Source organism: Sapajus apella, unplaced genomic scaffold (assembly GCF_009761245.1).
Source record: "Sapajus apella isolate SASKATOON/1434 unplaced genomic scaffold, GSC_monkey_1.0 scaffold10, whole genome shotgun sequence".
Lineage (NCBI taxonomy): Eukaryota > Metazoa > Chordata > Mammalia > Primates > Cebidae > Sapajus > Sapajus apella.
In genome coordinates, this window is record NW_022436950.1 from 2,667,785 (window position 1) to 2,693,032 (window position 25,248).

The following is a 25,248-nucleotide window of genomic DNA, read 5'->3' on the forward strand; positions in this document are numbered from 1 at the left end:
AAAAAAAAAAAAAAAAAAAAAAAAAAAAGAAGAGAAAGTTCACTGACTGACTGCTCTATTCTGTCTGGAAATGAATGCCCAGGCAGAGAACAGAAAAGTGTGATAGAGTGAAGACTTCTCAGTATGCATTCAGGACAGGGACTTCTGCCCTAAGAGGCAGCTTTAGTAAAGAGAAATCCTTTAGCCTCAATTCTGGGGTATGGGACAGCAGGGCTGCAAAGAAAAGCAGACAACAGTGGCAGCAGCAGCCACAGCTATGTCTTGCACGTTGACTACCTGCCAGCCCCTGCCTGCAGCACTGTGTACAGTGGTGAGAGTTATCAGTACCAGTTTCCAGTCAGCAGGCCTGGATCTGAACTGGCTCCGCTGCTGACCAACTGTGAGGGCTTGGAAAGTCCCTGACCTTTCTGGGCTTCAGTTTCCTCTTTATCTGAAAAATGGAGAGAAAACTGCTCCCCATGAGGTTATGGCAAGGGTTAGGGAAGACCTTCATATAAAACACCAGGTAGATGCAGCAGGGGTTTGGTAAATGTTAGCTACTTTTACTACTTAGTATCTTCTTTGACAGTTACTGACCTGAGTATAAATCCGGTTCAGAGAAGTTTAGAAGCACAATGAGAAGACAAGCATGCTAAGGCACCCACCTAGCAGAGCAGCAGGAAAAAGTGCCCCTGGGGAAACATCAGAGGAGGCGGGCAGAGGTTCCCAACCCACACAGAGAGCCCACTCCTTTCCCTAGAAAAATCCACCCACTTCCCACAGACAATTAAAAAGAGGGAAGGCTCACAAGTGGTGTTGCTTTGATCATCTTCATTATACAAACACATAAATGAAACATTTTGGTTAAAATTAAATCTTCCTGATAGTGATTTAAGATAAATTACCTCTCTACTACAAAGTAGTTGTACTTTAGATTCAAGGAGAAACTACTTAACTAATTTTAAACTTGTAAAGTTACAATACCAAGGAGAAACCACTTGAAGCACTGGCCCTTTCCAAAATGAAGGAGTGAGTCCCAGAATAGGTATCATTTGTGTTGCTGGGTGTATGTGTGTTTTGGTTTATTGTTTTGGAATCTGGCCGGGGACAGGGGGATTATACTACTGGTCTATAATCAAATACATGGCAATTTTGAATGATTAAATCTTGCATGTAGTCAAAATATTTAATTTGGGATAAAGAAATGAATTTACTTAATTTTATCTAGGTAGTCTGAATAATGAAAGTTCTAGTAAGTCCATTCCATGAAAATAAGCTTCTTTATTAAAAAAAACAAAACAAAACTCAAATTTGGACAGCCTCTAGTAAAAACAGTAAGGTAATAAAAATCCTCTTCTCCTGTCCCATGTCTAACATATAGTGAGATGTAACAGACTCACTGATTGGAGAACAGGTTAGTAATCTAAACATTATCGCCTCTGGGGCTTCAAGAGTACTCCTTTAAATATGAGCAGATATTTTGGAAGCACTGGCATATGAGTAACCAGGCATAAACAATTCCTTTGCTGAGTCACACAGCCTGATTTTTCGGGGATAAGAAATTCCTCTTGGACATTGCCTTTTGAGGAGCAAACACACTGTACCAACATTTAGCCTCACAATTCTGTAGGGATTGGATAAGAATCTCACTCTAATCAGGTAACGCTCCAATCAACTTCGCTGAAACACATTTTGCAACTATAAATAACTTGATTTCCTGTGCTCAGCATAAGTGGCAGTTGAGACTGCAGGGTTTTTTGAAATTTGCTAAGGAGGCTTCCGCTGCATGATATGAGTTCAGGGTGAACAGAAACTGCCTCTTAAAGGAAAAGGGAAATTTAGTCTCCATCTTTGCCCCAGTAGGACACTCTCAATACTATTAGAAAAGACCTACCTTACTATATTTCTATCTTACCTGCCTGGGGAAATGACATACCTAAAACACACCATATGATTCCAGGTTCTACCATCTCAGACTGAGCTAGAGCAGAGCCAGCCCGCCTTCTGCCAACTTCATCCCCACATTGGTCAAGACTCCCACTCTCCCAGACCTGGGGACCCTGGGCCAATTACCTATAATGAGATGGGAATTGGGAGAATGTGTGTGCGTGGTCTCCCCTAACAGCCCTCTCCCGGTGCTGGTCATTTAGAAAGGCTGGGTGCTAATCAGTATGTGGAAAGAGAGTGGGGTGACACAAGTCATCGCAAACACAGGGAAGTTACAAAAGCTGAAGAAATGCAGTTTCTCCACTGTCCCCATTGGAGCCTCTCCTACAGCTCCAGGGCCGGCGCCCACTTGCTGAAGCCCAAGCTCCCACACAGATCCTACTTTTGTCTTCTAGTTTAGGTGGAATTCACCAAATCTACTTCCTCCGAACAACCCAGCTCTCGTCCAAATGGATGCGGTCCCCAGTCCCTCCTCTCCACAGGAGACCCATCTCTGAACCCACGGACACAATACAGAACACGAACTGGCACAAAACAGTGTGAAACATCCACTACAACTCTCCCGTGGGTATACCCAGCCCATGGCCCAAGGGAGCCACTGGGTGACACCCCTTCCAACATACCCCCACCCATGGTGAACCCCAATTCCTATCACCACTCAGCACATTTCCTTCCCTACCTAACCATTAACCTCTTAACAGGAACTATGTTTTGCTTTTGTTCACCATGTCTCACTCTGATAAAGCTTTTGCGACCATTTACCAAGAAAAGCCCCTACAGGTTCACGATTTTTTACTATAAACCCTTGGGGCCATGCTTCAGAATTCAGTATTTTTGGACGTTAGAAATGTAGTAAGACGCATATACCATATATTCTGGTACGACCCATAGTAGCAGCCCTTAATCAAAGACATCAACAAGACTGCAGAGAAACGCATGAAAATTCACACTGAGAGGAATAAATGAAGACCAAAAATAGCTCCCCCCATTGGGCAGGACAAGTCTCACTGCCAAAATTCTGCCACAGACTTATAAAACCAAACCAAACCAAACCAAACCAAACCAAACCAAACCAAAACACCAACCTTCCAGTCTTCAGGGCTTACTGGGTTCTGGAACTGGGGGTGAGGGACAGTGGACCAGGGCTGATCACATGACTACTCGGTTGGATGCAGTCCAACTTTCCTCTCCCTTCTTCCCAGCAGCATCTGGAAGAAGTCATCTGAACACAGACCCGCCCAGGAGGCTCCCAGCCTTACGTAACAGACCCTGTAGCCAGTGCCTTAGCTGCTCCAGGTGTGCCTCTGTCGACTCTTCTGATCAGCCTGTCCCTGGCTTCCTCACATCCTGTGTCAATGTTTACTCTTCCCTTCTCCAAGGACTACAGCCCAGCAGGCAGCTCTTCACCTCCACCCACTCCTGCCATCTATGGTGTCCCAGGCTGCTCCTCAGAACCTGGACACCACGCAGCCACATGCCCACCATTCTTCTTTCCTGATGGCGATTCAATGGTCTCCCTTTCCAGGCTCCTAGGAACTAATTAGGTGAAGGGATAAAAACCAGCTCCAAAGGGCTGGCCTACTGCCAGAGTTTTAAATGAGGTCACAGAAAAACCACACTAAAATGGACATTGAAAAAACAGCCACCTTCTGACAAGCAAAGAACTGACTCTTCAGCATGCGTTCACCAGACCCTATTTCTACACCTCTCTCCGGCATTTCCTAGTAAGTCTCCCAAGGTCAAGGCAGTCTGATTCATCTTAAATCTTCCACACACGCCCAGCAGATGATTAATTTCCACCTGATGAAAGAGTGATTGTTTGGGGCTCATACTTTTACCAAGATTCCACGAACACCTGATTCAGTGGAAAGCTAGCGTTTTAGATTTCTTTTCCAAAGTGCACCCTTTCACTTTTATTCCCATTTACGTTCAACCACAAGCTGCATGAAATATGTACTTGCAAGTCCTCCCCGCCTCATCCGCTGTTCAATTTTAATGCCGAACTACAGCCAAGGTCCCACGACTGCATACCGAGCTGGACAACGGCAAAAGCCTACAGAGGCAGGATCCTGTCCGGGCTGGGCAGGCCTGGGAGACCAGCCAAAGTGGATGTGGGGCCTGGGGTCCTCGGGGAGGCGGTTTTCAGGTGCTGAGCGCGATTAGGGCTTCAAGCGCCGCAGCCACTCGCCGCTGGTCCCAACCGCGGGGTGAGGGCACCGGCTCTGGGCACCCGGTCCTGGGTGCTGCATTTTCTAAAACAGCAAACCAGCAGCTCCATGTGACTCTAGACTGGGCGCAGACCTGGCCAGAGCTTGTCCGGAGCCCATCACCTCGGGTGGGGGGAGACCATGTGCCTTTTCGTCCTTGGAAGGGGCGTCCCCCAATAAAACGTGCTTCACGGCGGACGAGGGGCGCCGCTCGCTGGCCACTCACGGACCCGCGCCGCGCCCGCTCCCACCGTGCGGGGGGCCCCGGAAGGAGCCCACCCCTCGCCTCCCGGGCACCTGCGCCTGCCCTTGGCATCGGAACGAGCAGGAAGCCCCTGAAAGCCCTCCGCGGTCAGGAAAGAAAGTTTCGGAAGCGCTTTTCTCTCACCAGCCTCTGCGCTTCCGGGCTCAGGCAGTCGATCTCCCGGCTCTGCGCGGCCGCGGGGCTGGTCATCCTGCCGGGCTCGGCCCGCTCCACCGGCGGAAAACGCTCGGGGAGCGCTCCGGGAGCCCCTCACCGGCCGGGCCAGGGGGCGCGCGCTCTGTCCGCGGAGACGGAGCCACTCGCCGCGAAGTGAACGCTCACGCTTCCGGGGCAGGGAGCCAGCCAGACGGGGAGCGGGGAGCGGTCCCGGGCTGGGGCGCGGCCGGCAGGGGCGGGGCGCAGGTGGCCTAGGGCAGAGCCGGGCCGGGGCGGGCGGGGCTCGGGGGAGGCGGGGCTCGGGGGAGGAGGGGCCCTGGAAGGCGGGGCTCGGGCGCCTCCGCCCACCTCCCCCCCGCCCGCCCCGCCCTGTCCCCCCGCACCGCCTCGGAGTGTCCTGCCGGCTCCGCCCACCCAGGCCCCGCCCCTCCCCGGAGAGACCTCCCTTGCCCCGCCCCTGCCCCGCCCCTCCCCGGAGAGACCTCCCTTGCCCCGCCCCTGCCCCGCCCCTCCCCGTCCCGGAGGGACCTCCCTTGCCCGGTCCGGGCCCGCCCCGCTATCACTGCCCACCCCTCCAGCCGCAGTCGCAAAGACAACCTGTAGGAAAAGACCCCTCCCGCCCCGGCCGCAGCTCCACCCGCGGCGACCTGAATCAGCGGCGGGCGTGGGAAGCGGGCGCTCGGGGAGACGCCGCGCCAGGCAGATGTCGGCCCGAAGAGGGGTCTCCTCCCGGGGCGGGGCGAGGGCTGCGCTCCCGGTCCTCCGACGTCCGTCACCCTCAGGCCCAGCAGAACTTCCCGGACGCAGAAGCCTCGGCCCCAGCCCCACCCCGCACCTGCCGGCCGGGCACCCAGCTAACGCGGCACCCCGAGAAGGGCCGGCTTGCAGGACGACGCAGCTGGGCGCACACAGACCCCCTCCTCCGCCCGGTGCGGCGGCCCGTGGGGGGAACAAGCCTGCAGGGCATGGGTGCGAGCTGCTGTGGCCGATCCAGCGTCGCAGAGCCCAGGGTCCGCACCGTCCAGGCTGCGACCGACGGTGGCAGGCGCCGGTCTCCCCCCGGGGGGGCTCCAGCCCGCGCCTCCTGCAGGCACCCAACGCCCTAGTCACTCAAAGTGTAAGTCCTGTAGGAAGCGGTACCCCCTTGCCAGGCTGGGGGCAGAAGCGACGGGACGACTCGGATTATAATCAGAACATCAGCCTGTCCTGGCCAGGGCAGGAAATGTAAAATTTAAAGCACATTTACATTTTACAGCCCCCCACCGCCGCCCCGTTCCCAATCTCCTTTTCTCTGCACGCTGACCCGACTTGGTAACGTGAGCGCGCGCCTGTGCGCACTCATCTTCCCGCCGTGACCCGGACCCAGGGCTTCAGCGCGGGGGCTCTGCAGTCAGGGGTAGTCAGGAGGGTGTGCGCCAGGGAAAATGGGTGCTGAGGAGCCGACTTGGGAGGGATGGGGGCGAAGGAAAAGGGGCTGAGCAAAGGCATGGAGAACCGCTGGGGAAGAAACTCACCGGATTCAACTTAAGATGGAACAGAAGCCAAGGTGTCTGATTGACAGCATCTCAGGCTCACAAAAGCAACTTGCAAAGAAAATGCAACCCCTACCTTTTAATAGTTTGTTTTCTCCCTATAAAACTTCTTTAAATGTTGTTATAACAATTCTCTCTCTCTGTTTTTTGAAACGGAGTCTCCCTCTGTCTCTCAGGCTGAAGTGCAGCACCGCTATCTCAGCTCACTGCAGTCTCCAACTCCCAGGTTCATGGAATTCTGCTGCCTCAGCCTCCTGAGTAGCTGGGATTACAGGTGCTTGCCACCACGCCCGGCTCATTTTTGTATTTTAGGTAGAGATGGGGTTTTCACCATGTTTGTCAGGCTGGTTTTGAACTCCTGACCTCAAGTGATCTACCTCAGCCTCGTAAGGAGCTGGGATTACTGGTGTGAGTCACCGCACCTGGCCTATAACAATTCTTGATTGTATAAAGTGCAATTATTTGGAGAAAATAATTTTAAATGTTCCCTGGGAATTTATTGTAGAAAGCAGTTAGACTTTTATCAGTGGCCACAACTTCACTGATGAGAATGATAACCCATTAATAAAACAGACTTGAGTTTGAATATTCTGATCTAGATAGGCAGATTCTCAAGCTACTCAACACCCCAAACCCTGTCACCACATCTTCCAGAGCAGGGCACTGGGACTGGCTTCATTCCTTTGGGCTGTCCAAGAGGCAGTGCCTGAAGACACCTGTAATTGCCATGAGACACATTTTCCTACTCCCCAGGCCACCAGTCAATTGCTAGTTATCAGCTTCTGAAAACCATACAGGGAAGGGATTAAGAAGTGGGCTCTGGAATTAAGCCACCTTGTTCAGGTGCTGGCCCTGCTACTCACTAAGGGATATTGAGCAAGCTGCTTAGTTTCTGTGCCCGGAGTTTCATCCAAAATATGCTGGCGATAATGACAGTGCCCCCTGTAAGGGTGAGGACCAAAGGCCCTAACACGGGGATCCTGCTGGGCACAGTCAGGTTGAGCTGCCCTGCTAGCCTGGTGCCCGGTGTCCTGGGAGTCCAGTAAAAAGCAAACCAGCACCTGTCTTGCTGCTTCTGGAGTCCCTTCTTTTCCAGATGAGTCGCCTTAGCAGGTGTCCCAATTCAAGGTGCTAGGCCTCCTCCTCCTCCTCCATAGCCGGAAGGAAGCTGGGCACCAGGCCAAGCACTGGGATGAGCCAGGCAGCGAGACTGGGCAGCCCAGGGAAGAGAACAAACCCATTGCCCGCCACAAAAGCTATGGGAGGGGCTGCTGCAGAGGATGTAGGTGGCAGGGAGGGGACCATGCCAGGACAGTCACGGAGTAAGAAGCAGCGAACTCATGAGTCTTAGTCCCAGGAACAAACGAACATTACCAGCAATAAAAAAGTAATCGTTGGTTTCTGATTCCACTAAGCAGTAGCATATTAAAGAAAATTGTTGTTCTAAGGCCCTTCTAGATGGGAGGATGCTACATGCTGACTTGGGTTTCAGCCCAGCCAGTCCTATGAGGTGGATGGTCTCAGAACCATTCTCAGCTCAAGAGCAGAGTCTATTCTGTAAGTCGAATGCTAATACATTTTTCTTGGTGTTTTTAGATCTCAGAGCCCCAGGAATAAAGTGTAGAGGGTCCACAGTTGCCTTCCAGTTTTATTAGGATGGTGCAAAAACAATTGTGGTTTTTGCCATTAAAATTAATGGCAAGAAATGCAATTACTTTTACACCAACCTAAGTAATACAAATAACTTTAATGTCCCCTTCTTCAAGCCCCCTTCTGATGCAGTCTTCCTTCCCACCCCCAGCCTTTTTTTTTTTTTTAAAACTTATAGCAAGGTCAATTGTGAGGGTGGTGAATGGGTGACTGGAACCCACAAACATGACTCTGGGAACACCCAGTCAGAAGTCAAGGTGTGGGTGTGGCTCTGAAAGGTGGCATTTTATAGAAACACGGAGGTACACAAAATGTTCATCCCAGTACTCACAGCTCTAAAGATGGCTTGGCAGAGTCATATTAAATTCTTCACCTTGAAGACAAAACTAAAACCACCGAAGAGTCTGAAAAAAGCCAGGCGAGAATCCCCAGGTTTTCATTCTCAGGAAGGTTAGCAGAAAAAACCCGAGGGCACTTTGGAAAGGTCTGGGCAGCGTGAGGGGTGGTGGGGGCAGGGGGGTGGTGCAACCTCAGAAGAGGGTGCATCTGGGGCCCAGGTGCAGTGATTCACACCTGTAATCCCAGCACTTTGGGAGGCTCAGGTGGGTGGATCACCTGAACCCAGGAGTTCGAGACCAGCCTGGGCAACATGGCAAAACACTGTCTTTATTAAAAATACAAAAATTAGCTGGGTGTTGTGATGCATGTCTGTAATCTCAGCTTTTCAGGAGGCCAGGCCATGAGAATCACTTGAACCCGGGAGGTGGGGGTTCCAGTAAGCCAAGATCATGCCACTGCACTTCAGCCTGGGAGACAGAGTGAGACGCTATCTAAAAAAAATTAAAAAAAAAAAAAAAGGTACATCTGGACCATGCCAGTGTGGGGCCCAGGGTCTTAACTAAAGAGCTGTGAGGGCAATGACCAGGGCTTGACTTCCTCCTTTTTTCAGTAAGGATGATCCCTTACTGAAAGCCCCTTCTAACAAGACAGCCCCTTCTAACAAGTGCCTTGGAATTTCTGGCCTCTTCCAAACTGCAGGTGATTGCCTGCAGACACACAGAACTAACCTCCCGTCATCACTGGTTAAGTCCAGAGTTTCTGCACTGAGAGGGTGCTTTGGGTTTTGTGACAGGTCTGACTGTCTCAGAGGGCATCCTTAAAAGTTACCAGGCTCATGATATCATTTTGCCTTCCTCTGTGCCCTCTCAATGAAAATTAAATGTCTGAAATCTAAAAACCCATTCTCAGAAGTGTAGGAGACTCCTGAGAAAAGAACAAAAGGCAAATAGAATGGGCTGACTTTGTTCTAGGAACATCAGAATCGTAGCTTACCAGAAAATGCCAGAACAGTTAACCAATTTGGGGCCACACCCAGACTTGGTTTACTTTGTCTCCATGGTACTGGTCTGTTGCTTGGTTCACTAGCTGTGCCTCCCGCTGTGGTTTGGGGCTGCAGAGACAAACCCTTACAGGGAGGGCAGTGCAAGGCTGAGGGCAGATGGGGAGGACACAGTGGCTCTCAGCCTCCCCATTAGTCAGGTAACTAACATGATGTCATTTTTCTAAATCAGAGCCCTAACGTCTGTTTTTCATGAACATGAATCACTAGCCATATTGATTACAACAGAATAAATATCATTAAATAACTTCTACAAACCATGAGCTTACATTCATGTTATTGCTTTATTTGGATCCTTTTTTCTTTTTCTTTTTGAGATGAAGTTTTGCTCTGCCACTCAGGCTGGAGTGCAGTGGCATGATCTTGGCTCACTGCAGCCTCTGCCTCCCAGGTTCAAGCAGTTCTCCTGACTCAGCCTCCTAAGTAGCTGGAATTATAGGCATGGGCCACCACACCCAGCTAATTTTGTATTTTTAGTAGTGGCAGTGATTCACCGTGTTGGCCAGAACAGTCTCCAACTCTTGACCTCAAGTGATCCACCCATCTCAGCCTCCCAAAGTGCTGGGATTACAGGTGTGAGCCACTGCACCTGGCCAATTTGGTTCCCTTTGACTAATATCTAAAAACACATTTATTAGATGTGTGGCTCATGAAATGATCACCTGAATGCACAGCACCTTTCAGTTTACAACGCACTTTATCTGCACACTGAGGCTCACAAAAATTATGGAACTTGTCCACAGATGCATGTTGGAAGAGTGAAGCTGGGTTTGTAACCCAGGTCCCCTCAGCCTTTACTTAGCACACATGATGGAATGCACCATCAGCACGCCACCTGATGCAGGGTTGCTCCCTTCCTCCCAGCCATCCCGGGGCCTCACTGGGAGCCGACAGTCATCACATGGACTCAGTGAATGCCCTTAGCTGTCTTCCTGGTAGACCAGTGACCACACTTCCCACTCCAGAGGCATTGGCAAAATAGGGCACACACTAAGGTCAATGCCAGGAGCTGGATCTCCCAGTAAGGCCAGGGGTATTGGTAGGAGCACCAAGCAGGGGAGCCAGACCCTGCCTTCTGTCTGCAAAGAAGGTGGTACCCATGGCCAGCTGGTCCAGCTTAGGTGCAAAGTGTACTTGGCCCTTAGGCCAGGGTCCCGACTGCCTCTGGTGAAGAGAAGAGCAAGAGCATCTGGAAAGCAACAGGGAGCATGTCCCTAGCATTCAACGCAGCTGCAGTGCCAGGCTTACACATGGCACCATGCTGCCTTCCCACAGCTGCCCTGTGATCGGGGTACGAACTGAACCTCCCCTACCACCACTCTCAGCCCCCACCCCCAGGCTATGAATGGGCTTTCCCGAGTAAGAGCATGTTCTCACCGCTTAGAACATGGTAGGCGCCTTATAACTGATGGGTGGGTAGATAGATAGGTGGATGAATGGTTTTCCTAACAAAATGGAGGACTTTGATGAGTTATCATTAATTCTCATTGATCTTCAGTATTTTATACTTTTGTAGCAATTGGGAATAGAAACTCTCTTTTAAAATGAACATGTCTTTAGAATATTTTTTAAATAACTACCTAGCACCCCGCAATTCATCACACTTATTTTTCATCTAAGAGGGTTTTTATTGTTTGTTTTTTGCTTTTTAAATCCCTTTAGATTTTCTAAGGAAGGTGATGGGTTTGATTTTTGGTTGAACTGTATTTGAATTGGTGGCAGAAAGCCTCAGTGGAAGTATCTAACAGGCACTTCAGCCCACAATACCGATTAGTTAAAATCAGGCAGCATGCATAGAACAGAAAGGAGCCTGAAGGAAGGAACCTTGGGACACCTACGTGGGAAGGATAAGAGGTGTGTAAGAACAAGTCAAGACAGAGAAGGGGTAGTTAGAGAATCAAAAAATAGAGGTGTCTCCTGGAATCCACAGAGTGAAGGGAGCAAGGTCAGGAAGGACTTTAATTTGCAACTAGAGAAACACTGGTCATTACATTCTGCCATTAAAATTTGGCAAGTAAACATTTTCTGTGGTTGTGCATGTATAATAAATGGTAGACTGCAGCCTTGAAGGAAGGTGGGACCAAGGAATGGGCTTTGCGTGGGGGAGATTTATTCACGTGTTTGTCGGTTTTTAAGGATGGAAGAGACTCGAGACTGTCTGGAAGCTGAAAGGACAATGAGAAAAGATGGAGTGGGTGGGGTGAGGCCTGAGAGGCGCCGACCAAAGGATGGGGTGGGGAGCAGGGACGGGAGCTGCAGGTGCTAGCACCATGTAGTGACTCAGGATTTGATCTGATTGTGTCCTGCATGGGAATGAGAACACCAAAGTGGCCAAGAGAGGGCAGATAACATCCACTGTGCGGGGACAGTGGATGGCAGAGTTGAGGGAGAATGAGGAGCAAGAGGACTCAATATTGAAGGACCTGCCTCGAATATATGTGTCCCAGTCAAGTGCACTATACCTGAGCTCCTTCCATGGTGTTCCATTATGCCTAATAATATTGCCTTGGGGTACAATCTGACATGTACTTAAAATAACTTCTAAAGTATTTTACTCTGGAATTAAGCTCATCTCAAAGAATGTTTAGGAATAAGTCCATAGTAGTCTTAAATGTATCTGCTTTCCCAATGTGTCCCACAGAATTGGTGATCCCGAAGCTCATAATGACACAGTGGCCACAGAAACCTCCTCTATACACAGTAGCCAAGGAAATGGCCACAAACACCTCCAGGAAAGCATCTCTAAGAAAACCAGTTCTGGGTTTTTTTGTTTGTTTATTTTGGGGGAGACAAGGCCTCGCACTGTTGCCCAGCTGGAGTGCAATGGCCTCAACTTAGTCCTGGCCTCAGTCCTCCCAACTTAGCCTCCCGAGTAGCTGGGACCACAGGTGTGCACCACCAGGCCTGGCTATTTTTTTTTTTTTTTTTTTTTCAGAGACAGGATTTCAGCATGTTTCCCAGGCTGATCTCAAAATCCTAGGCTCAAGCAATTTTCCCACCTTGGCCTCCCAAAGTGTTGGGGTTACAGGAGTGAGCCACCACACCAGGCCCATTTCTGTTTTTCATGAACATGACGCACTGTAAATATCTACCAATTACCTTCTAAAAAACATGACAGCTAAAATCCATTATGTATTTCTCAGTCATATAGGCACAGATTTTGAAAAGTCCCTTAAGGTAACTCTCCTGTGAAGAAAAAAAATCTGTACAGGCTCTCAGAATAGTTCATTTAAAATGTTAAGAATAGATAGTGACATGGGAAAACAAGCTTTATCCTTAACAACTGTATCCATCAGCTAACAGTACACCCACTGAGAAGAAAGCAATCAAATGCTTCAATCTATACTTAGGAATAGAAAGTGGCAATTTCTTTCTTTGTTTTTATTTTGTTGTTTGTTTTTTTGGGTTTTATTTGAGATAGAGTCTTGCTCTGTAGCCCAGACTGGAGTGCAGTGGTGTGATCTCGGCTCACTGCAGCTTCTGCCTCCTGGATTCAAGTGATTCTCCTGTTTCAGCCTCACGGGTAGCTGGGGACTACAGGTGTGTGCCACCACGCCTGGCTAATTATTTTGATATTTGTAGTAGAGATGGGGTTTCACCATGTTGGTCTCAAACTCCTGGCCTCTAGCAATCCACCTGTCTCAACCTCCCAAAGTGCTGGGATTCCAGGTGTAAGCCACCACCCCTGGCCAAAAAAATGGCAATTTTGATACAAAATAAAAGCAATATATTTTTTCCAGGGATTCCCTCATTTATTTGGCTTTGCCTCAGTAATCCTGCCTATGAGTTTAACATTCTAGAAAAGACAGAGTGTTCTCGACAATCAGAGCCATGAAATAAATCTTTACGCTACTATCTGAAAACTTCAGAAATCAGCCACGCTACAAATGTCATTGATAAATGTCATTCATAAAAAAAGAAAAGTGGGGAGGATAGGACTTTCTAATCTGAATTTAAACAGTAACCATAGCATACAGGGAAGTTTAAGGTACTCAAGATGTATTCAGAGGTTTAAAAGCAAAGCACTGCCACTAAGCAGCTTGGCTTGCAGACTGCCTGACTGAAGGGCAGACACGAACATCAGGAACTGTGAGCATCCTTCCAGCTGAAGGTACAGAAATCCCTAAAACAGCATCCCTAAGATGATCTTTCCAAGAAAATGAATATCCATAGAGGGAAACAAAGGCTAAAACACACTTTGGCACAACATTAAAAACATAGGCCCCCACTCTAATAGAAGGGTTTGCCCCTTTGCACTCTGGCCCTTGAAATATACTTCAAAGAAAAGTCATCAACTATTCGACTGCAGAAAAATGCCATCCATTTGTACAAATCTGATATCTTTGGAGAAGACTCCGACATATAACAAAGAAGCCTCACCTTTGAAAAATGAAGATCTTAGCTGAACTTCACGGGGAGCGTAAGGAACACCAAAGAGCAGCCATTTGGAGAGACATGCTTGGCACAAGAGTGGAAATTCTGGAATAACTGGAGATCAAATAGCCACTCCTGACCACGTCACCTTTATACCCTGCGCCTCACTGGGCAGCTGCCTTGGCATGATGAGAGGGCGTGGCCCCCAAACCCACTGGAGGCTTTCCAAACACTTCTCTGACCTGACCGTCCGGCTTGATTTTAAAAGTTGCTGAGATTACACTGAAGCTCCCCACTGGTGGCAACCGTATCACTGTGGTGTTGGGCTTTTTGGGAAACTCTAAGATGAATGAAGAGCAGGGTCCCTCAACCTCAGTACTACGGATGTTGGAGTTGCAGGGTTCCTTGTTGTGGGCAGCTGACCTGTGCATCACAGGATGGATGGCAGCATTCCTGGCTCCACCCACTAGATGCTGGCAGTGCTCTTCACCCTAGCTGTTACAACCAAAAATGTCTCAGACATTGCCAAGTGGCCCTGGATCTAGAGGGACCTGTACCTGCATCCAAGATGCCCACACTGTGGAAGCACATTCACGTCTCAGCTTACACAGCTGGATCAGGCCCCAACAGATCCACAGCAAAGCATGCACAGAAATAATGGTCAAGATGGGGATAGGTGCACACAGCAGCTAACATCTGCTGCCTTCGTTTCTCATCCAATGAGAACTCAAAGGCAGGGCTGCTTGTCAGGAACTGCAAGAAAGTCAGCACCAGGAACACTGCAAGAAAGGAGGTGGAGGTCACAGGGTGGAAAGTGGGAAGTTGAGATTTCAGACGTGGTGTGGTCATGCCAAGGGGTGTCATCCTGGAAGTTGGCTGGAAGAAAGAACAGCTGAAGTGAGGAGATCAAAGAACTGGATTTTGCTTCTTGGCACTTCCAGGAATGCCCAATCCAAGAGTAAGCTGACAGGACAGCAAGCAACCCTGCGCCCTACACAGAGAATGCAAATGATCTGTGCAGAAGGCTTGAACCTCCGAAGCAGAGGTTTGGCAGATCATTAGGTTTGAGCTCCTGCTCTGCCATTCACTAGCCTGTAGTTTCAAGGAAATCCCATGACACCTTCCAGCTTCCTGTGTAAAACAGGGGGAGACACAGCCAGCAGACAGGACTGCCCGGAGGACTGCAGATAACAGGGGACCTGAGCGTGGCGTGAACAAGCACATTGTTCTGTTGCACTGGCAACAGATCCTGTCTGGCAGCTCATTCCGTCTGTTATTTGACCATATACTGATTAATTTTCCTGCAAAACAAGGGACTCTGGAATTACAATTTACATCCAGGTTAGAGAATTTGTGGGAAAGTCTAGTGTCACTCCGTTAGCTTGGACTAAGTTTAAAATGCCATCAGTGCTTTTGGTGCCCTCAGGGAGCTTCTGCCCTCTTTCAGGCAGCTGTGCCCCTTGGAGCCCAGCACTGTGCTGTTGCTTTATGCTATTCCCAAAGTCAAGCTTGTGGCATTCTTAGTCCTCAAACACAATTAAGTATAGGACTGCAACCAGGCACGGTTGCAATCCCAGCAGTTTGGGAGGCTGAGGCAGGCAGATCACCTGCAGTCACTAGTTTGACACCAGCCTGGCCAACATGGTGAAACCCCATCTCTACTAAAAATGCAAAAATTAACCAGGTATGGTAAAGCAGGCCTGTAATCCCAGCTACTCGGGAGCTGAGGCAGGACAATCACTTGAACCCAGGAGGCAGTGGTTGCAGTGAGCAGAGATCGCGCACTGTGCTCCAGACTGGCAGACAGAGTGAGAATCCATCTTGAAAAAAAAAAAAAAAAAAAAAAAGCACAGGACTGTGTAAAGGCATAGACACACCAAGACCGGAAGGACATGCAGAATAAACATAGGGCTGCTCCGCCGAAGTGATAGAACCGTGGAGTTTCAGACATTGCTTTTTGAACACCCTTGGACATTGTCAGAATGCTCTTTTTACAATGCTCAGGTTAAGGAACTTGGACTTTATTCAGGACGGAGTAAAAACCCACCAAAAGTATCTGAATGGGGAGGCAAGGCTGTGTTTGAATAAAGAAACTTTAGGCTGCAAAAAAGTTGAAAATCACCCGTTTTGTTTTTTTCAAAAATTTCTTGGCCAGCCTCTCCATTTCTTCTTTCAGATTAACTCTGGAGTCTATTTGGTTTTTCCTTTTTGTCACTGTTGTTGTTGACACAGGGTGTCACGTGCTGCCCAGGCTGGAGTGCAGTGGTGTGATCATGGCTCACTGCAGCCTCCACCTCTTGGGCTCAAGTGATCCTCCCATCTCAGCCTCCTGAGTAGCTGGGACCACAGGCATGCGCCACCACACCTGGCTAATTTTTGTAGAGATGGGGTTTCACCATGTTGCCCAGGTTGGTCTCCAGCTCCTGGGCTCAAGTAACGGACCTGCCTCAGTCTCCCAAAGTGCTCAGTTTACAGGCATGTGCCGCCACGCCTGGCCTAGAGTCTATTTGTTAAGCATTCAACCAACATTCCCTTGTAAATTGAGATTTTATTTGAAATTCATTATGCAGTTGTCCCTCGGTGTTCAAGGAGCATTGGTTCTAGGACTCCCTCCAACCGCTGGGATACCAAAATTGGAAGATGCTCAAGTCTCTGATTTAAATGGTGTAGTATTTGCACATAATCTCCACATGTCCTCCTGTGTACTTGAATCATCTCTAGGTTCCTTTTCATACCTAATACAATGTAAATGTGATATAAATAGTTGTTAGGCTGTATGGTTTAGAGAATAAGAAAAAAAGTCTGTACATGTTCAGAACAGAGGCAACCATCTATTTTTTCCCCAAATATTTTCTTATTTATTAATTGCAATGGGGCCTCACTGTGTTGACCAGGCTGGTCTTGAACTCCTAGCCTCAAGTGATCCTCCCATCTTGGCCTTCTAAAGTGCTGGGATTGCCGGCATAAGCCACCATGCCTGGCCAGCCATCTCACCCAGCCTTTCTTTTTTTCCCAAATATTTTTGATCTGAGGTTGGTTGAATCCATGTATGTGGAACCCACAGATACAAAGGGTCAACTGTATTTATCAATTATTTGGGGATGGATCTGTGTCTTTTCAGTATGGAGTTTTCTTATTCAGAGACAAGAATAAGAAAACTTTTTTCAGTTGACTATGTCCTTCAGCAGATTATTATGGTCTTCATATAGGCCCTGCATAGTTCTTTATTCCTACATGCAACTTTGAATGGGATCTTATCATTTTTTCCATTATTTAAAAAGTCAGGCTGGGCATGGTGGCTCACACCTATAATCCCTCCACTTTGGGAGGCCGAGGCAGGTGGATCACTTGAGGTCAGGTGTTCAAGACCAGCCTGACCAACATGGTGAAACCATGTCTCTACTAAAAATACAAAATTAGCTCGTGTAGTGGTGCGCGCCTATAATCCCAGCTACTCGGCAGGCTGAGGCAGGAGAATCACTTTAACCTGGGAGGCATTGGTTGCAGTGAGCTGAGATTGCTCCACTGCACTCCAGCCTGGGCAACAAAAGCAAAGCTCCGTTTTAAAAAAAAAAAAAAAAAAAAAAAAAATCATTATTGTAGGATATAGGAATGCTTTGGTTTTTTGTTTATGTTATTACAAACTATCTTACTGAACTCTCCATTTGAGACTGACTTTTTGGATTAGACATATACATAATCTGCAAGTATTGACAATTTTTTTTTTTTTTTTTTGAGACGGAGTGTCACTCTTGTTGCCTGGCTGGAATGCAACGGCGTGATCTCAGTTCACTGCAACCTCCGCCTCCTGGGTTCAAGCAATCCTCCTGCCTCAGCCTCCTGAGTTAGCTGGGATTACAGGCATGTGCCACCATGCCTGGCTAATTTTGTATTTTTAGTAGAGATGGGGTTTCTCTATGTTGGTCAGGCTGGTCTCGAACTCTTGACATCAGGTAATCCATCCACCTCTGCCTCCCAAAGTCTGGGATTACAGGCGAGCCACCATGCCGGGCGTATTTACAAATTTTGTCTACGCCCTTTCAGTAGTTATGTTGCTGATTTTTTCTTGCTGGGTATGAACATCAGAACTGCCATTATCATTATAATTTTATAGTTATCCTTGATCTATCCCTTCTTTCTTAAATTACTCTACAATTAGAGAAATAACCAGGACACAGCACCTTTGTGAGTAGTGCTTGCAGTCTAATCACACAGTACGGAACTCAGGTTTGTCAGAATTTAAATAGCATTTAAAATTGCCTATAAGATAAACAGAGTCGTGCTGCAAGGCAGCTGAAAGGAGACAAATTACACATCTCGTAAGACGCTCTTGCCTAAAGGCTAGAATCTAACTCAGGCCAATGGAAGATTAACCTGGAGAAGGAATAATACTTAAGTCAGTGAAAAGTTGTTTTTATTGTTGGTATTGGAGAACAATTGTCTGCTGTGGTGACAGGCACGGTGGAGTAATGCCAGGGAGCACAGATTCTAGGGACACTGTCCCTAGCGGGAATCTTCAGTGCTGGGCAAATTACATATCCTGTCTTTGTGTTTCAGTTTCCTCACCTGTAAAATGGGAGTGATAATGGTACCCAGTTCCCAGGGTTTACAAGGATTAAATGAGTTGTTATTCATAATCATTATTTAAGTAAATACAACACTAGAGATGTAAGTGCAGTGAAGTTGTTTGGTCTACATAATGCAAACTACAAAACAGTTTGAGGGGCCAGGTGCTGTGGCTCACACCTGTAATCCCAGCACTTTGAGGAGCCGAGGCAGGCATATCACTTGAGGTCAGGAGTTTGAGACCAGCCTGGCCAACATGGTGAACCCTTGTCTGTACTGAAAAATCAAAAAATTAGCCAGGCCTGGTGGCAGGTGCCTGTAATCCGACTACTCAGGAGGCTGAGGCAGGAGAATTGCTTGAATCTAGGAGGCAGAGGTTGCAGTAAGCTGAGATCACTCTACTATACTCCAGCCTGGGCCACAGAGTGAGACTCTGTTTCAAAAAAGGAAAAAAAAAATCATTTCATGAGCATTTAATCTAAATCTGATGTACCTAGTCACACTTTACCAAGGGCTGTGGGAGCTGGCATTTGTCCCTGACATAGCAGCCCCTCCCCAACCACCTTCCTGCACCCCCCAGGGCTTCTCCCTCGCTCCGCTCTGTGCAGCCTGCTGCATACACCCTGCTGCAGGGAAAGAGGTGTGCTTGTTACACACACAACCTCAACAGTAACCGGAATTCTAATCCTGTGGCTCTGGTAGGAGTAACCTTACTAATTTTCTAGAACAAGAGGCCTGAACTTTGTGCTAGTTATTTTTTTAAGGCACCCAGTTATTTCCTAGTTGAAAGTTATGATCTAGACAGCTGGACTTGAACTTCGAGAGCCAGATAAGAAGCTATGACTGTGCCTCTGAAGAATGGTATTAGGCAATGGAAGCTTGTGAACTTCTCCTTTTCGGTGAAGAGACTCTCCCATGATTTAGGTTTTAGAAAAAGGGAAATGATCTGCCCATGCTGACGCAATGGACTCAGAGTATTAAAAAGATAAATATGTTTTTAATATAAAGCATAGTAAAACCCTTTAGCTCTAACATTCTACAATTATTTAAAATATATGCCTTACATTTAGAATATAATATTAGAGCCCCAACTCTAACTCCCAGCACCTTCATCTCTGGGAGAAGGCGAAGGGACCCAGGGAGTGAGGAAAGCAGAAATCAGGCAGACCCTGACGTGAGTGGGAGGGTGGGCCATTGCCGGTGGTGGCCTCCCGGTACCAGGTAAGCTCTGCTAGAGGTTCCATGGTGGCTCAGTAATATCAGCTGATACCGTGATAAGAAGGGATTTGCATTAAAACTTCAAATAATTCACATTTTATTAATCATGTACTTTTTAGTTTTTTGGGAAGAGATTAGGGTCTCACTGTGTTGCCCAGGCTGGTCTCACACTCCTGGCCTTGAGCGATCCTCCTGCCTTGACCTCCCAAAGTGCTAGGGTTACAGATGTGAGCTACTGTGCCTGGCCTTCCAATAACTTATAATAAATGGACAAAACAGTTTAGTCTTTTGCAGGTGGAAGCAAACCAAGTCTTCACTGATGGCTGGATGGAGAAACACAATGTGGTATATATATACACAGTGGAATTTAACTCAGACTTAAAAAGGAAGGAAATCCTGTTACCTATTACAATGTGAGAAAACCTTGAGGAAATCATGCTAAGTGAAACCAGCTAGTCACAGAAGGACAAAGGCTCTATGTGATTCCAACTAGATGAGGTACTGCATATAACTCATCAAGACAGCAGAATGGCGGGTGCCAGGGCTGGACGGAGAAGAGAGTGGGCGTCAGTGTCTAGTGGGGACAGGGTTTCAGCTCAGCAAGAGGAAGACGTTCTGAGGATGGATGGTGGGACTCGCTGCCCACCGGCATGAATATACTTAATGTCACTGAAATGCACACTTAAAAATAGTTAAGATGGTAAACCGTGTTATGTGTATTTTAGCACAATTTAACATTAATTTTTAAGAAAACAATTTACCCTTTAGTTTATGCAATATCACAAAAGGAGGAAGGCGAAGGCCAGCTCAGTTTCCCCAGAAACCAGAAGCCAAATGGTGTAACTCCAACAGACTCCACATGAAATCAGCCACACCAAAGGTCAGGAGCTCTGTGGGGAGAGAAAGCTTCAGAGAAGGCAACCAGGGCACATCTCTGTTTTCAAGCCATCTCCTGGGCCAGGCGCAGCGGCTCACACCTGTAATCCCAGCACTTTGGGAGGCTGAGGTGGGCAGATGCTTCAGGCCAGGAGTTTGAGACCAGCCTGGCCAACAGGCTGAAACCCCATCTCTTCTAAAAATACAAAAATTAGCCGGGCGTGGTGCATGCCTATAATTCCAGCTACTCAGGAGGCTGAGGCATGAGAATTGCTTGAATCCAAGAGGCGGAGGTTGCAGCGAGCCGAGATCGTGCCACTGAACTCCAGCCTAAGCAACAGAGTAAGACTGTGTCAAAAACAAACGAAACGAAACAAAACAAAAACACCCACAGAAATAAAACCATCTCCCTACCATGAGCCCTCCGCATTTGAAGTTCATAGAAATAGAAAGCTGTTATGCCCCACAGGAATTTTCAGGTCTCACTAGAAAAATAGCCACTGGGGCCAGCAAGACGGGATTCAACATCAACAGTTGTTGGTCTAATTTTTTAAAAAGGAGGAAAGAAGGCAGGCTGGCAACATGCAATACTGCTTGCATTAAAGTATGTACATTTAAACTATGTAATATGAACTTTTATTGGAAAAGCGAAGCCCAGCAGTAATAATTTGCATTAATCAAATTCATGGAGACAGAAAGTAGCATGGGAGTTGCCAAGGGCTGGGGAAGGCAATGCCCATTCTACCTTCATCTCCATGAATTTGGGGAGTCAGTGTTTAATGCATTCAGAATTTCAGTTTGGGAAGATGAAAAAGTTTTGGAAGTGGATGATGGTGATGGCCGCACAATAGTGCACTTAAAACCACGGAAGTGTACACCTAAAAATGGTTAAAATGGTATAATCTTACATACATTTATCACAATACAATTACTTTATGTTCAAAGTTTTACATTGTAAGAAAAGGGCCAGGTCAACCTACTACTTTACGGCATCCTGTTCAGCTATAAAAAGTGTTTCTGACAAGTATGAAGTAGAACTGAAAATGTTTACGACAGTGGTGTGTGTGTGTGTGCACGCTCCAATTATATCTCTGCAAAAATAAACAACACCAAAGGCCCAAAGGAAATACATCAAAATAGAGCCATGGCTGGCTTTATGTCGTAAAGAGGACAGAGATAATTTTTTCTTTCCTTCTCTTTTCTAGTGTTTTTTCCATAAGCTGGTACTACTTTTAAAGGGGGAAAATAACAAAGTTCATTTTGTCCCATAACTTCATTTGAAAAGAAAGGGAGGAAGAACAGAAAGAAAAACCTTTGTGTTTTGTGTTCCTGGAGGCTTTTAAACCCAGCCCAGGAAGCGGCAATTAATCAGGCTGGCAAGTGCTTTCAGCTCTCCCGTTTTTTGTGTAATGGATCCCCCAGCAGGCTGGCAAGCTTGTGGGGCATTCTTGGAATAATATTTTTAAATGCATGTTACAAAACATAGGGGTACAAAGGAAATGGATTATTCTGAAACACTGTTGTCAAAAAGTATTTTTAAAGCCTGCTACAGTGTATCAATCAGAGCCAAGTCAGGAAGAAAGAAATTGCCGCAGTGATTTGAATAGAAGCAATATGGGGAGCCGCTAAACAGGTGTTGCATGGCTGAAAATGCAGACAGGGCCTCATGTACCCTAGAGGTGTCATCTCAGGAACAGCTAGGGCCGGGGACAGAGACTGGGGTAATGGTCCCAGAAGGCTTGGAGCGGAGACCCGGACCTCAGAGTGGGAGCTCAGGCAGGACTGATGAGGGTGGTTTCTGGAAGTGTGACAAACACTAGAAACGGAACCAACAGCTGCTGAATGGGCGAAGTCCCGTTGCTGGGGTGATGCTCACAGAAACAGGAAGCAAGCAGGAAGCAGCGTGGTCCGGGCTCCCTCCTCCCACTGCCCAGGCTCTCTCTGGGGCTCCCGGGGGCACAGCCCAATAGGGTGCAGCTGTGGCCCTGTGGCAAGGAAGGGAGGGTTTGCAGTGGAGAGGCAACCGTTCAACGGCCAGCATGTCGTGCACATCCTTATCCCACCAAATATCAACAGTGATGCATGCCGACCATTTCCCCAGCTTTCTGCACAACCCTAAAGTCACGTAGAAATACCTGTGTTTTCTATTGGTGCTGAGGTCACACATACATCTAACACTACTGAAGGTTTTGGCCCACATTCCTAACGGAAGGTAATGCTACCCTTTTATTCCTATCCAATTTTGGGAATCTCTGGAAATCTATCCAAAGGCCCTCAGGGGATTCTTGGACCCAAGGCTAAGAATCCCTCTGGGCCTTTCAGGGTATCAAATACAGTTCTTTTGTCTTCCTTAATTTTTGCTTTTGAAAGTCACATAATTGACCATTGATACCAGGGTTTAAAAAATGTTTTTAAAGCAAAAATAATAAGAGGGCAAACACATGGCATTCTGCACAGCTCTGATTTAACTGATACTGATGACACTCCTGCAGATGGCAAGCAGTCACTTCTGTTTGGTCTCACATTTTGCCTATTTCTGAATGTCGCAGAAACGAAGGAAAACACACAGCTGCCCTTGCATCCTTGCCCCTGCTCATCTGCGGGCGCAGGCTAGGATTCCAGGGGGCTGCACCCACTTTGACCATGACCTAGATGTTGATGAGCACCCAGTCCATATTTCCAATCCTGACTCCTCCAAGCCTCAGCCCCTGCCGTCTGGACACCTCTTCTTGGAAGCCCCAAAGGCACCTCAAATGTGACACATTCTAAGCAGAACTCCTGGGCCCCTGAGTCCTTCCCCTGCATTTCCTTCCCGTGGCGGCACCACCAGGGCCTCCCAGCAGGCTTCGCTTAAAGTCTGTGCCCAGACTCACGTGTAAAGGAGACAGTCAGTGACAACTGTACAGGGATGGTGGTTGTGAGGATGAAAGGAGACAGCAGGCAGTGTTTGCAGACGGCGCCGTCCGCAGTCAGGAAACGCCCACCACTCACTGCCGGCTGCTGGCGCTCCCGAGACAGCCTCCGCCCACCTCTCCGCCCAGCATCGTCATCGAGTCAGCTTCCTCTCTAATGCCACTCTGTGCCCTCCCACGGCTGCTGTCTTACTGCAGGCCTCAGCATGTCTCCTCAGAACAATCTGAATTGTCCCCAAATGGTCCCCTCCCTGCCACTGCTGCCAATGTGACTTCCTTCATTCATACATTGATTCATTCTATCAACAAACTCGGGCCCAGGGCCTCCCCCGTGCCAGATGCCATGCCAGCTACAGACAGAACCACGGACCGGGGCAGCCGCACCTCCCGGGGAGGGCTGATGTCGGGTAACCGCACACGGACGGAGGGTGTCTGGGAGGAGCCGCCCCCCGCCACGCTGGGCACTGGATGCACAGACAGGAAACCCCGAGAGAAGTGCAGAGGTGCAGGGAGAGGGCGAATCTGACCCCTCAGCCCTCTTGGGGAGACCCTGGCGAGGCTTCACCTTGAGAATGGGGTCACGTCCAAGCTCCTCCCGGAAGCCTACGAGGCTTCCTGGCGAGGCCCCCCATCCTGCTGCCTGGGGATCCGCCAGCACTGTCCCCGCACTGTCTCGGCTTCTACAGACCAGGGATACAGAAGTCTGTTATGCCGCCTGGTGACTTAGAGCCTGGAAAGGGAATCCCCATGTTTATTTTTTCACTAAAACAATGTATAAAGATGCAACGGTGTGGTAAAAGAAGGCCCAGCCCACGGCTGGAGAGGCCGGGCGGCTCCCTGCGGGAGCTTCATTTCACACGAGGAGAAGGCTCCTCCTCCACTGCACAGCGCGTGATAATCTGCCCTCCACCCAAAACGATGCAGCATTTCCGCTGTATTGTAAAAGAATTTCTCATGCTTCATGAAAAATGGAAACACTTGCAACCATTTATATAAGACACCAAATTTCGGTATTTTGTGTCTTCTCTATAGCAATAACTGGAAACACAAGATGACTCAAACTGAGAGGTCATGTTCAGAGCTTCCATATCAGGGGCATGGTTAAAGTATGTATTGGCCACATTTAGATACTGTAAAGTCTTATTTCAAAATATGATAAAGTAGATCGTCTCTTAGAAGAATCAGAAAGAAACCAAATTGAAAACACACTAGCTGGGTGCGGTGGCTCACGCCTGTAATCCCAGCACTTTGGGAGGCCGAGGCAGGCGGATGATGAGGTCAAGAGATTGAGACCATCCTGGCCAACATGGTGAAACCCCGTCTCTACTAAAAACACAAAAATTAGCTGGATGTGGTGGCACGCACCTGTAGTCCCAGCTACTGGGGACGGTGAGGCAGGAGAATCGCTTGAACCTGGGAGGCTGAGGTTGCAGTGAGCCGAGATCGCGCCACTGCACTCCAGCCTGGCAACAGAGCGACACTTCATCTCAAAAAAACCAAAACCAAAACCAAAAATCACCAACAGCTGGTGCCAGGGTGAAGTCCTGGCGAGGACAAGTATTGAAAAAGTAGTTAAATATTTTTTTCAAGAACAAGATAAACTTTGTGTTGAGGAGTACAGAAAATTCCCTGCTTTCCTTCCATTTTGAAAGAGTTATCTGATCATAATGGAAACCTAATACTTCTAAAATCTTTTATTTTTTTTAATATTAAATGCTCGTTGAACAAAAAACTCCAACTCTCTTGCATAAGAACCACATTTCCCACCACATTTAAGAGATTTCTCTTAAAATCATAGAGATTTTAATTGCCAGTAGATAGCTATATACTGTCTACTATTTTTTTTTAAAACCACTAACAAAACAAGAAACTGGGGTACTGATCCTTACTCTCTAAAGTGATTATAAAGCTAGCTTGCTGTGTGCGCTCAAGGAATTCTAGAAACCATGAGAAGGAACTGAACGAAGGTGACCAGCAAGGGAGGTTCTGCTGGGCTTCAAGCCAGCCATGAGGAGGGCCTGAGTTTGGGCAGGGCAGAAAGGAGCGGAGGCAGAGTTTATGAATGGGGCAATCGACAGATTTGCAGGACCAAATGTAGCTGAAGGTGGCCAGCATGGTCATATGCAGAAAGAGGCTGCTTTGAGGAGTCAGCTTGTGTAAAGGCTAG

General features: G+C 47.9%; 1 protein-coding gene and 1 long non-coding RNA gene across 49 annotated transcripts in view; one reads left to right on the forward strand and one right to left on the reverse strand.

Moving 5' to 3' along the window:
* The window catches only part of LOC116551590, a 23,674-nt gene extending 12,283 nt beyond the window's left edge, over positions 1 to 11,391 (forward strand). Inside the window, exon 5 of the long non-coding RNA XR_004269009.1 lies at positions 11,380 to 11,391. This is a non-coding gene — a long non-coding RNA (uncharacterized LOC116551590). The remainder of the gene's footprint in view (positions 1 to 11,379) is intronic.
* The window catches only part of LRRFIP1 (LRR binding FLII interacting protein 1), a 159,744-nt gene that overhangs the window by 82,690 nt on the left and 51,806 nt on the right, over positions 1 to 25,248 (reverse strand). For 11 of the 48 annotated variants that reach the window (XM_032277814.1, XM_032277808.1, XM_032277805.1 and 8 more), the window contains exon 1: positions 4,522 to 4,850. The exons of 35 other annotated variants lie outside the window; for them this stretch is intronic. In XM_032277814.1, coding sequence (XP_032133705.1) covers positions 4,522 to 4,587 — 66 coding nt within the window. In that variant the 5' untranslated portion in view covers positions 4,588 to 4,850. Of the gene's footprint in view, positions 1 to 4,521; positions 4,851 to 13,515; positions 14,067 to 25,248 lie in introns of those variants that run through there. 2 more of the 48 variants (XM_032277778.1, XM_032277806.1) reach the window with 2 other exon arrangements.